This window comes from Electrona antarctica (assembly GCF_951216825.1).
Source record: "Electrona antarctica genome assembly, chromosome: 24".
In the NCBI taxonomy this organism is placed as follows: Eukaryota; Metazoa; Chordata; class Actinopteri; order Myctophiformes; family Myctophidae; genus Electrona; species Electrona antarctica.
Window position 1 is genome coordinate 30,547,067 of NC_136803.1, and position 13,305 is coordinate 30,560,371.

The 13,305-nt window shown below is 40.6% G+C and overlaps 1 protein-coding gene across 1 annotated transcript in view; it reads right to left on the reverse strand.

Moving 5' to 3' along the window:
* LOC306917143 (carbonic anhydrase 4-like) overlaps window positions 1-9,570 on the reverse strand; it is a gene marked incomplete at both ends in the record, with an annotated part of 13,741 nt that extends 4,171 nt beyond the window's left edge. Inside the window, 2 exons of the mRNA XM_079495277.1 lie at window positions 3,761-3,848; window positions 9,466-9,570. Coding sequence (XP_079351403.1) covers window positions 3,761-3,848; window positions 9,466-9,570 — 193 coding nt within the window. The remainder of the gene's footprint in view (window positions 1-3,760; window positions 3,849-9,465) is intronic.
* Between the last annotated feature and the right edge of the window lie 3,735 nt (window positions 9,571-13,305).

Consider the following 13,305-nt stretch of genomic DNA (forward strand, 5'->3'; position numbering starts at 1 on the left):
GATGGGGGTCAGATGGGGGTCCACGGCTAAGACTCTGACAAACATTGTCCTAACACAAACGTGGAATGCCATAAGCCGTTTCGCGGATATTGCCATCTTAAATCTATCGAGGTGCATTCTGGGTGGGCGCAAAGCAGATAAAAAGGGACCACGAAGCGACTCTAGCCTATAGAGGGGTTCTCAACGTTTTTGGCTGGGGACCCCCGGAAATGCTTTGGCCATGTATCGCGACCCACGCCCTGCCCCCCCTCCCCAGTCCCCACCGCCAATACAAACTGACTGCAAAAATAACCTTAATAATAGAGAAAATGTATCATAAATGAATACTGAAACCAGATATAATCTTTAAGGAAATGTATGCATGTACTATGTGTACCATGTAAACTCCCAAAATAATTTGGCGACCCCCCCGAGGGTTGAGAACCACGGGTTGAGAACCCCTGGCAGCTGCATTTCTGAACTTTCTGCACTTCTCTGTGATTTTCAAATATAGAAAAGTCGTTTTTGATAAACATAACAATGGGTGGAACAGATCGATGTGCTTTTGTGTTAAGTAAGTGGAAATTCATATCTGTAGAATTCTCGCTAGATGCTCTTATCTTAGAGGCTTTCCACACGAGGACGGCTCGGGCTGTTCCCCGCGCAAGTTTGTGAACGATATAAAACTTTCCTTCGTCCACATCGCGGTTATGTTAATTATTATGCTGTATAGACGAGACCGGTAAACTGCTCCGCATTCAAGGGAAAGCTGTAGTACACATGGCCGGCCTGTAGATGGCCACCAAAAAAAGAAAAAGCTTATTCTAAGAGTAGGCTATATGAAAGCATTGGTATTTCACACAGGTGTTGCCAAATAACTAATTATCTTGCCAGTCAGATGCGCATATGACATATCTAGGTCATATCAATTTAATCAGCAGAGCAGTGCTGCTTCTCTCTCTGAGTCTGCACACACTGACTGACAAGCTAAAGTTTATGCCTACTTTAAACCATAATATGACAAACCTTGGATTAATTCTTCTGAAAACGAGCAGCAAGCACAAAGTAAGTGATTCACACAGGCGGGCATTATTGGAAATGGATGCAACGTGCGAACGAGTAGCTGTGTGTAGCTGCTGCGCAGCTGACCACTGCGATAAGCATTATGACAGGCATGTGGAGAGAGAGAGAGAGAGAATTGATATATAAATATAATGCACTCGTCTCTCTCTCTCTCTCTCTCTCTCTCTCTCTCTCTCTCCCCTAGTTAGGCTGTGCTGCCTAACTTGTATAGCCTATACTAATCTATTCTACACTACACCATTTAATAGTAACGATAATGTAGAAGATCATCCGTTTTTTTCTTGTCTTTCCAGATTGGTAATCACCATAATTTATATCTGTTCTCCAAAAATAGCTCATATACAAGCTCATGCATGCGGGCTGCGGATCGGCTATTTTTGGAGAAGAGATTTATAGACATTATGGGCAAATATAAAATAGCTGTGATATTATGTAAGTGGTTATGGTGAAATAAACCATTAACACTGGTTAGTTTGGAGGGGGCGAGGGGACTATGACATCACCGTTTCAGCAAATTAGGCGGCATTTGCTATACACACGGAGACGAGAAAGTCGCGTCTCCAAACTTTCCCACTCTGGTGGTTTCAAAGTTTTCAAGTCCCCCAAAACGCTGTCTCCGTGTGGCAAAAAGGGCAGATCGGCTAATTACTTGCCCAGGGAACTCAAAATACGTCCTCGTGTGTACACCACCATAGTCCCTTCGTTTTTATATGTATTTCGTTTGCATGCACCATATTAGGCCTATATTGTTGTTAGTTATTAGCTAAATACTGACAGAGAAAAGCAGAGTACAAAGACCCCACTTCAGTTTAAAAGTAGTATTCATGTAGTAGTATTGTACTAATAGAATAATGTAATCCCACATTTGGGATTGACAGAGGAAATCTATAGGCTACTGAAATCTGTTCTATGTTACACTGCCTGTAATTTCAGTTAGTTTTTTTGTTTTGTTTATTTTGCTAGCCGCTAATTTCATGTTGTAGGCTAATTTAATTACATGTGCATCATAGTGTAAAGCCATTATTGTAATTCTGTTGTTTTAGGTGGGTAATCTAAGCATCCATCTCAGATGACGCTCAAAGACCTCTGCAAGATCACTGACAACACCCAAATCTGCACTGCCACTGCAGCACTTTCTACTGGGAAACAATTCAACCATTTTAGCATAAATGATCTTGAGCAACATGCATGTATAAAGAAACAATTGAAGTGAAACTCAGTATGTGTTGTAAACCTGCAAAACAGCCTTGGTGTATTGTAAACAGGCAGTAACAGATGCAGACAGTACGCACTGCATATTGTAATTATGTAATTTCAATGCACGGCTGGAGCCTGGAGAAATATGAATGCTGTATATATTTCAGTGCACTGCCACTGATAGCATTTACAGTACTTTCACTCATGTCCTAATACCTAATCACATTCATGTTATTCCGACCTGCAGTTCCTTTCCCCTCCATCAGGCGCCCCGGCTGAGGTAGTTTAGAGACCAGGATTACTGCATGTTTTTGTGAGGGTACCTACCCTAGGGGACACGGGGAGAACATGCAAACTCCACACAGAAAGGCCCTTTTGCCAACCCTACCTCGGGTATGGGCACTGGTGACGCGGAGGAGGGAACACGCCCCCAGCGCCCACAGCGTCCCCAGTAGGAATCGAAACCAGGACCTTCTAGCTGTGTGTCTTATTCATTATTTATGCAAAATTATTTGGCTACTGTCAAATACTTTTTTTATTTTTTTATTTTAATTTTTTCTTCAAAACACACTTTTTGCTCCTCCTCCTACAGATTTTGTCCAAATCTCACAGAAATCGGCACACATGATCTCCGGACGTATCCGATTAAAAAACCACAGGCAGAACTTTGATAGTGCGTATCGTTCGGCCCTAATCGGCTTCCAATAGTGGGAATTTTCACATTGTCCACAGTTTTAAGTTCATTTTTATTATATTTACTGATCCAAAACAAATTGCATATACAAACATATTCTCAGTTCTCTCATGGCATGGCATTGTTCTCATGGCGCTGTGCACTGGTAAAAAACAGGTGCAGGCCCTTTCCCAATCACCCAGGCCTATATGCCCTTCCTGACAATCAAATGTAATTAGGCCTGGGGAGGCGTGCCCTTAGTGCCCACAAATAATAATCTAATAAACTAATACTAATGAGGCCAAATAATCATGATAATAATAACTATAACAGACAACATTATACGTAACAATTTCATAGCGGCAGTTGATTTTAAAACGAGAAAAGCAGTTCCTGCAGAAACTGCGTGGGCTTGCTGAAAACCCGCAATGTATATGATGTACAGTATAGAAAATGTATTAAAGCTGAAGACAAAGTAAAAAAAAACACTAACAAAAATGGACCATTGCCCCGGCGCCGTGATGATGGATGGTGATGTATTCACTGCCCAAGGAAGCGGCAGAGGTTTGAATGCGTTCAAACAGACAGACAATGCAAAAACTTTTACAAAAGAAAAATGTGTAAAAATAAAAATAAATCACTGCATATAGCTGAACATTTCTATTTCGATTTCTAGCACAAAGTATGTGGAAGTAGTTAGATGCGGCGAAAAAACAAAAGTGGCTGTAGAGAAAATTACAAAAACAAAATGCTCATTATAGCCTACATATGGACATGCATAATTTACAAGTAAAATTACTTCAAAATCAAACCAAACACTTAACCTACCGACTGAGGTCGAAGCTCCGCTGCTGCCATGCCAGGCATTAAAACCAGCGTAGAGAGCGCAAGCAACAGACACAAGAATCCACTTCATCTAAATAAGAAAACAGACAGAAAGAGGTGAGAGTCAGCAACTCACGTCACTCAAATCAAATGTATATGATGTACACTATTGAAAATGTATTAAAGCTGAAGACAAAGTTAAAAAAAACACTAACAAAAATGGACTTTTGCCCCGGCGCCGTGATGATGGATGGTGACGTATTCACTGCCCAAGGAAGCGGCAGAGGTTTGAATGCGTTCAAACAGACAGACAATGCAAAAACTCTTACAAAAGAAAAATGTGTAAAAAGAAAAATACAAGCATAAATAACTGCATAAAGCTGAACATGTTGAAGTGTTGAATGCCAGGCATTAAAACCAGCGTAGAGAGCGCAAGCAACAGACACAAGAATCCACTTCATCTAAATAAGAAAACAGACAGAAAGAGGTGAGAGTCAGCAACTCACGTCACTCAAATCAAATGCAAAAGAACAACTGTGAAATGAAATGATCAACAGATCAGCAGTCAAGTGATTCAGTTGTCTGTGCACTTCTTTCCTTAATTGCAAGAACACCATTGCTTCCCCCAACGTTATCCCACTGACCATATTATGCTCTAATAGGCTATCCCTCAATATGTGGGCATGTAGTCACCTTTTTGTATTAAATGTTATGAAAACATTTACCCATGGTGCAGCTATAGCACATTAACTTAGCCTACATTTAGTGGAAAAAACGCAAATAACGACCCCTATGACCAAAAAGAAATTTAACAGAAATTCTTACCTTCACAAAACAGATGTTGTCACCTTAAGTTCTCTAACAAGTCTCCGAAGATCAGCTCCTCTCTTTTATTAGGTTCAGCAGATACTGTAGCTTGAGCACGCCCGTTCCTCCCATCACCCCTTGGCCTAAACCCTACCCAGTATTTCTTCAGGTTAAAAAACTAGTTGGGCAAACACGTTTTTCAAGTATACTGTTGGGGGACCCCGTTTGGATTTTTTTTAACCAGCTGAGTGTAGCTGTCTAAATTAAAATTGTGAGAGACCATGTGGTCTCGTAAAATATAGTCCATAGCCAATATTTTCTATATTCTGCCAATAATTACACTATACTTGGTTACTGTGCTAAGTTGATCATGGTTGGTGAGAGACATGGCTCCGACATGTCTGAGGAGCAATCAGAATAGGAGTTCTCATGAAGTACCCTGGGGTTAAGCCTTTGTTCTATACTGTCACAGGTGTGAATCAAAACACACAGTGGGACGGCCATCTGCTAACCAAAATGCCATTTGTTGATCTGTATGTTAAACTTAGCTCCACCCTTCCTGTATTCAACTGTTTTGTGAAGTGTATATTTGGTCTCATGTTGTCATTGGTTGTCTTTGGTTTCAATAAATGGTCAACATGGATCTTCAGTTCATCTCTCTGCCTGTGTTTCTTCCTCCGATCCGATGCTTTTTGACGATGTTTTTCACTACTCTACAGTTTGCTTAGCCTAGTTCATCTCTCTAGAGTTTACTACGGTTTAGTGAGTTTTAGGGTGTGAAAATACACCACAACCACTGAATTTGTTTTGACAAAACCCTGGTCATAATATTAAAATGACAACAGATTGTGTATCTCAGAAGTCAGTCCTGTTGCCAATGTTGTGAAACAGGTAGGCAAATCCGTTAGGGCCGATTCATACTCCTATTTTACCGCTCTTTCGGCGCTGTAGTGCCGAAATGATTTCGGCTCGTCAGAAATTTTCAGTAGCACTGAAGAGCCGACTTTAGGGCGGTACCCGCCCCCCCCCGAACCTCAAATGACGTCACATTGTAGGCTCTACAGAGCCGAACCAACTTTTATTCGGCTCTAAAATAGGAGTATGTATCGGCCCTTACAATTAAATATTTAATTCGACCAATTATCAGATAATGCTGTGGTTCTCAAAGTGGTGTCCGTGGACCCCCAGGGGTCATCAAATCCTACTAATATTGACCAGAGGCACTCAATGCCATCAACGCCTCTTCTTCCTGTGCAAGACCCTCTATAATCCAGTTTAAAGTACTACATTGGGCTCATTACAGCAAAGCTAGGCTCGCTAAATTGTTCCCAGAACTGACAGACTTGTGATGTGGCTAGTGAAATCTAAAAAGAAATAGAAAAATGTGGAATATGTTGGAATATGTATAACATAATTTTTAACAACCAAAACCTTGTACGGGGTCCCTGGCACCAAATATTTTCAGATGGGGGTCAGATGGGGGTCCACGGCTAAGACTCTGAGGGTTTGTGTAAACACAAACATTGTCCTAACACAAACGTGGAATGCCATAAGCCGTTTCGCGGATATTGCCATCTTAAATCTATCGAGGTGCATTCTGGGTGGGCGCAAAGCAGATAAAAAGGGACCACGAAGCGACTCTAGCCTATAGAGGGGTTCTCAACGTTTTTGGCTGGGGACCCCCGGAAATGCTTTGGCCATGTATCGCGACCCACGCCCTGCCCCCCCTCCCCAGTCCCCACCGCCAATACAAACTGACTGCAAAAATAACCTTAATAATAGAGAAAATGTATCATAAATGAATACTGAAACCAGATCTTTAAGGAAATGTATGCATGTACGTATTTATTTATATAAATTGGCGACCCCCCAAAATAATTTGGCGACCCCCCCGAGGGTTGAGAACCACGGGTTGAGAACCCCTGGCAGCTGCATTTCTGAACTTTCTGCACTTCTCTCAGTTCTCTGTGATTTCCAAATATAGAAAAGTCATTTTTGATAAACATAACAATGGGTGGAACAGATCGATGTGCTGTTGTGTTTACATGTGCAACAATAATCGGCGATATAAAGCCAAGTAAGTGGAAATTCATATCTGTAGAATTCTCGCTAGATGCTCTTATCTTAGTCCCTTAGTTTTTATATGTATTTAGTTTGCATGCACCATATTAGGCCTATTGTTGTTAGTTATTAGCTAAATACTGACAGAGAAAAGCAGTTGAGTAGGCCTACAAAGACTCCACTTCAGTTTAATAGTAGTATTCATGTACCGTAGTAGTATTGTAATAATAGAATAATGTAATCCCACATTTGGGATTGACAGAGGAAATCTATAGGCTACTGAAATCTGTTCTATGTTACACTGCCTGTAATTTCAGTTAGTTTTTTTGTTTTGTTTATTTTGCTAGCCGCTAATTTCATGTTGTAGGCTAATTTCATTACATGTGCATCATAGTGTAAAGCCATTATTGTAATTCTGTTGTTTTAGGTGGGTAATCTAAGCATCCATCTCAGATGACACTCAAAGACCTCTGCAAAATCACTGACAACACCCAAATCAAGTCAAGTTCTCCCTGTGGAAGATCAGGTCCTCTCTTTTATTAATGTAGCCAGTTGGAGTTGAGCCTCAGAGGCCACCATAGGGGCACTTCCTCATTGACAATCACCATGTGACTATTTAAATGCCCTGTCTTCTTCCAAGCAGGAGTTTGGTGAATGCTGGCCTGGCCGTGGGTCTTGAGACCTGGGTTTGCTGGTCATTTTACTGCCAGGGTTTTTTTGTTTTGTTTATTTTGATAGCCGCAATTTCATGTTGTAGGCTAATTTCATTACATGTGCATCATAGTGTAAAGCCATTATTGTAATTCTGTTGTTTAGGTGGGTAATCTAAGCATCCATCTCAGATGACGCTCAAAGAGATCACTGGCAACACCCAAATCTGCTGCCACTGCAGCACTTTCTACTGGGAAACAATTCAACCATTTTAGCATAAATTGTCTTGAGCAACATGCATGTATTTGTAAAGAAACAATTGAAGTGAAACTCCTGGCACATGTATATACAGTATGTGTTTTAAACCTGCAAAAGACCCTTGGTGTATTGTAAACAGACAGATGCAGACAGTACGTACTGCATATTACGTACTGCATATTGTAATTATGTAATTTCAATGCATGGCTGGAGCCTGGAGAAATATTTATGCTGTATATATTTCAGTGCACTGCCACTGATCAGCATTTACAGTACTTTCCTCATGGCCTAATACTTAATCACATGAATCTTTAACATATAGCCCTATTGTTTGTGCCAAATATAGCCTATACCCTGGACAGGAGCAGAAGGTATCCAATATCCATCCACTAACAATGTGAATAAATATATAATTGAATGAGTGTCTAATTGGTCAATTATTAGTCTACTATAATGTTACATTCGAGACATTTTCATGTGTGAAACAAATGTGTGAACGAATGACAAATTCAATGGTAATGTGTTAAAAATGATATTTTATGTCCAGACAAATTATTGTTCACATTATGAAAGTTAAAACATATTGGATATAATATATTGATATACAACCTGTTCTCAGAAAATAGCTGATCTGCAAGCTCACTATAGGCCAGTGGTTCCCAAACCTTTTCATGTCAAGGACCCCCAAATTGACACTAATTAGCCCGCAGACCCCCATTTGAAGAGATATGCCAGGGACCCCATAGATTTTTACGGCTCTAGCAGTGTCAAGGACCGCCAGTGTGACATGCATTAGTCCATGGACCCCCATTTGATGGTATTTCTGTCTCTGGGACCCCCAATTTATATTGTAAAATCAATGTTAATTAACTCAGAGTGTACAAATGGACCCTTATGGGTCCATTCGTTTCCAAACTATCATTTAGCTTTGGAAACCACTGCTATAAGCTGTAGATATATAGGCTATTTTGGGAGAAGAGATGGAACGTAAATATAACATTGCTGTGGTTATGATGAAATAAATATATTGTAATTTTGTCTCGTCTTGGTAGCCCACCAGAATGTAATTCAGCTAGATATAGCTCATTCTGACACCTGCTCAACAGTTGTACCTGATTCATTTATTATTGTATTAACAGTTTGTATAGAATGGGTACAGTTATATATATATATATATATATATATATATATACAAACATATTCTCAGTTCTCTCATGGCATGGCATTGTTCTCATGGCGCTGTGCACTGGTAAAAAAACGTCTGTCCAGCCAGGTGCAGGCCCTTTCCCAATCACCCAGGCCTATATGCCCTTCCTGACAATCAAATGTAATTAGGCCAGGGGAGGTGTGCCCTTAGTGCCCACAAATAATAATCTAATAAACTAATACAACTAATGAGGCCAAATAATAACATCATGATGATAATAACTATAACAGACAACCGTTTTCCTTCACATTATACGTAACAATTTCATAGCGGCAGTTGATTTTAAAATGAGAAAAGCAGTTCCTGCAGAAACTGTGTTGGTTCGCTGAAAACCCGCAATGTATATGATGTACAGTATAGAAAATGTATTAAAGCGGAAGACAAAGTTAAAAAAAAACATTGCCCCGGCGCCGTGATGATGGATGGTGACGTATTCACTGCCCAATGAAGCGGCAGAGGTTTGAATGTGTTCAAACAGACTGAGCTGAACATGTTGAAGTTTTGAACTCGATTTCTAGCACAAAGTATGTGGAAGTAGTTAGATGCGGCGAAAAAACTAAAGTGGCTGTAGAGAACTAGTGTGTGTTCGCTGGAGCAAGCCCCACGATGACGAGGTAAAATCTAAAAAATCTCAAATCTAAACACTCCTAATCAATAGGCAAAGAGCCATGAGGACTAGAGAGAAACACGTTGTGGAGGATCCACTTGTGGCCTGGGTTGTCACTGGCTGGGCCGGCTGAACGCCTCTGAAGATGTTGGTCATCAGCTCCGAGGAGGAGTCGCCAACATGCGGCGTGGTGCTGAAGAGGTCGATCTGCAGAGGAGACATCACATCAGTTCAACTATAGGCAGTAGCCTGAGCCAGGGCCGGTCCTGAGCAATCTGGCGCCCCAAGCAGGATTTTTCCTGCTTTTTCAAAAAAAAATAAAACAAGTTTTTTTTTTTTTTACTCTGTCCCAAAAATTGAGGAGACACTGTGGGTGGGACAGTGGGGAGGCTCTGTGGAGGCACTGGCGGGACACTGGCACTGGGGAGACACTGGGGAGGTACTGGGGAGGCACTGGGGAGGCACTGGGGGGGCACTGGGGGGACACTGGGCAGACAGTAAAAAAAGACAGAGTAAAAAAAAAAAAAAGTTTAAAAAAAAAAGGGGTTTTTTTTTTTTTTTTGGCACCCCTTCCCCATGGCGCTCGAAGCCGCTGCTTCGTCGGCCTGTAGGAAGAACCGGGCCTGGGGGGAACACAGTGGTGCTGCACTGTCTGACAGATTGTCCACTATTCTTAGCATGTGGGACGTTTAGAGAAAATAAACCCTCATGTTGAGTGGAAAGACTGTCACTCTCTCAGATTGTTCTGTTGTAGACCACTGCTTCTCACCCATTTAATGTCAACCACCCCCAGTTTGATATCGCCAGGCTAAGGACTAATGATTTATTTCATTTGATCTCTGGGACCCCAATATAGACTGGGAAATCCTCAGTGTTGATTTAACACTGAGAGTGTACAGAATAGAACCGGGTGGACCCATACTGGTCCATTTGGTTCCATTTGTACACTTTCTGAGTTACAGACCTCATGGTCTGTTTGGTTCGATTTGTATTTTTACTGTCACTGTTTTACAAACGTTACCAAATTAGACAAAAATATGATGAGGTATAAATTGGTCTTTTGAGTTTTCCTTTCATAAACCGCTGCTGAGGGATTGAAGATGGTCAAGAAGTGTATGTCTTTACACTTATGTTTGTTTTTGATAACCGTGGAGAAAATGTCCCACACGCTGTCTTTACTTACAGGAACATTTATTAAATGGAGAACAACGTCTCGGTCCATCTGACCTTCATCAGGTATCTGTTTTTCACGTTGGCTTTTTTTCTCCTACGCACCTGTCCTTGTGATTAGGTGTGCGAAAGGACTTTTTCTGTTATTTGTTTGCTCGAAAATATCCTCACTGTCACTGGAAGCTGGGCATTGTTTTTATGAACACTTGAGAAGTGACAGGATTCCCTTACCCGTTGCACCCTGGCAGCCCAATCCTAGAAGAAACTTTGTTTTTCCATATTTCTTTGCGTTTGTTGTGGATGCCATATTCAGATTTTTTTTTTCTTTGCCTCTATGGGTCAAGTTCTTTTTTTATGATGATGTGATGAAATATCGACACTTAAATACTTGAAAAATGTGATTTAAAACTGCTGGATAGTTGGTTGGCTGTGTGGATGTGTCAGCTGGGGACGTAGTTTGGTACTGCACTAGCTAATGTTATATGGCATCTTTCTTCTGATTTTATCTTCAAATTGTACCATAATCTTATTTTCTTTCTTTCTTTTCTATCGTTCACACATTTTGTACTTTGTAAGAAACTATTATTAGTAGTGATATAAGCCACTGACTAAATTCACAGCAATGTTTGAACGCTTACATGGAGATGGAGATGTAAATTAATATCACTTATCAATTATTTTCTTTGTTTGTCCTCTTGAAAATCTACTTGAATATGATGTCGATATTGTCTCTTTTTTTTTATTACTGTTATTGTTAACATTATTGTTATTATTCCTTGTCCCTCTGTTGGCTGCAATATGCCTGATTTGAAGTTTTGAACTGTGTCGTTTCCCTCTCTCTATTGCACTGGCTCTGCCCAAACGCCTACTCATTTATCCTGTGTCGTACGACGGAATTGCGAGGCGAAAAATAGCAGATTTACAAGCTCACAGCGTGTCTCACTGCAACACATGAGCACTGAGCAGTGGTGTAAAGTATCTTAAGTACATATGAGGTATTTTTTACTTTATTGGATTATTTCCAATTTCCAATAGTTTTTACTTCTGCTCCACTATATTAAAATGTTGTACTTTTACTCCACTAACTTTATTTGAGTGACTATAGTTACTTTGTAGATTTAGACTTTTATTACTTTATTACGGGAAAATACTTTCATTACTAAACATACATTAACCACTTAAGCTCTATAGCCTATTTCGGCTATTTGAAAATGGCAGATCTGCCACCCGTTGTTATCAATCGACAAGACCGCAGTGATCACTTAGGATCAGTACGATTGTTTTCGACGACGAGTATGGGCATGCTCTGCCGATTGATAAAACGAAAACCCGGAAAACGACAGGATTAAGGTTGCCGAACATGCGTTAATATTAGGACTGTGCTGTGACATGCTTGCGCTTATGTTTAGGTGAGGGTATGAGGAGGCGTGTCATTTTCACTAGGCTCCCAGCATGTCCAATAGACCGATAAGATCGGTTAACGTGTTATCAATGCCAATCGCAGCCAGTAGGCTCCAGACTACATGCAGTAGGTCCGATCGGCTAGATAAGATCGGCGTAATCTTATCGGAATTATCGGTTGATTTTCGGTCGGAACGGCTCGATCTGCAAGCTTACAAAACGCGTAGCATCTAGATCGGCTATTTGGGTCATTCTGCATAATGAGCACTTTTTACTTTCTGTACTTTAATATGTTTGAGCGGGGCCTCGCCGCAGCTATGTGTGTCTGTCCCTATGTATGTATGTCTGAGTACCAACAGCTGCAATACCGCTGGGTGACCTAAAGTGGCACTGTTGAGCAGCGTGGCCGTGTGTGTCTCTACTTGTCTATGTATAACCCTATGTATGTACCGGTATGTCACACACACACACACACACACACACACACACACTGCACTGCTCAGTTCACACGGTGTGATTCTTTTTTTTTATTACTTTTATTCAATTACATTTTGAATTCTGGACTTTTACTTATTACTTGTATTTCTACATTGTGGTATTGATACCTGTGTGTACTATGTGTACTTTTTACACCACTGCACGTGAGCTTGTAAATCTGCTATTCTTTTTGCCACGCGACTCCACTGTATGACCAAGTATAAGTCTGTCCTAAAACTGCTGATGCAATGACTCTAAATGGTTTAAATGTTGGATAGTATAATAAAGATCTATGAAGGAACTAAATGAAAACAATACGTGAATTATGCTCTTTGATAACCAGAAGTAGACTCTCGTTAAGATGTTAGTCGTGTTGATTAGTGATTTCTGAACCTGGTTTGCAACCAGTGTCGGAAAGTAACTTGTTACAAAGTAACTGTGGTATTATTACTTTACCCAGAGTAGTAGGCTTGTGTGTGTGTGTGTGTGTGTGTGTGTGTGTGTGTGTGTGTGTGTGTGTGTGTGTGTGTGTGTGTGTGTGTGTGTGTGTGTGTGTGTGTGTGTGTGTGTGTGTGTGTGTGTGTGTGTGTGTGTGTGTGTGTCATGTTGAAGTAACTGTAATGTGATTACCATGGTTCTCAAAAGTATCAAATTGTGATTTTGTTCCTGGCCCATGACACATGATGACAGTATATTTTGTGGTGTGACGAGACTTTCTGGGAAGTTGCTTTGTTGTTGTTTTGGTATTATGACTCATGGTGATTGGTGAATAATTGTCCTTTTTTTATTGCGGTTCCACCCAAACAAATAACGTCATGTTCAGACATTATGCAGTCTTCTTATCGCCATTTCACCCTGTGGAAAATCCCACTGGAAACACATATACTTTACTACTTTACTACTTATCCG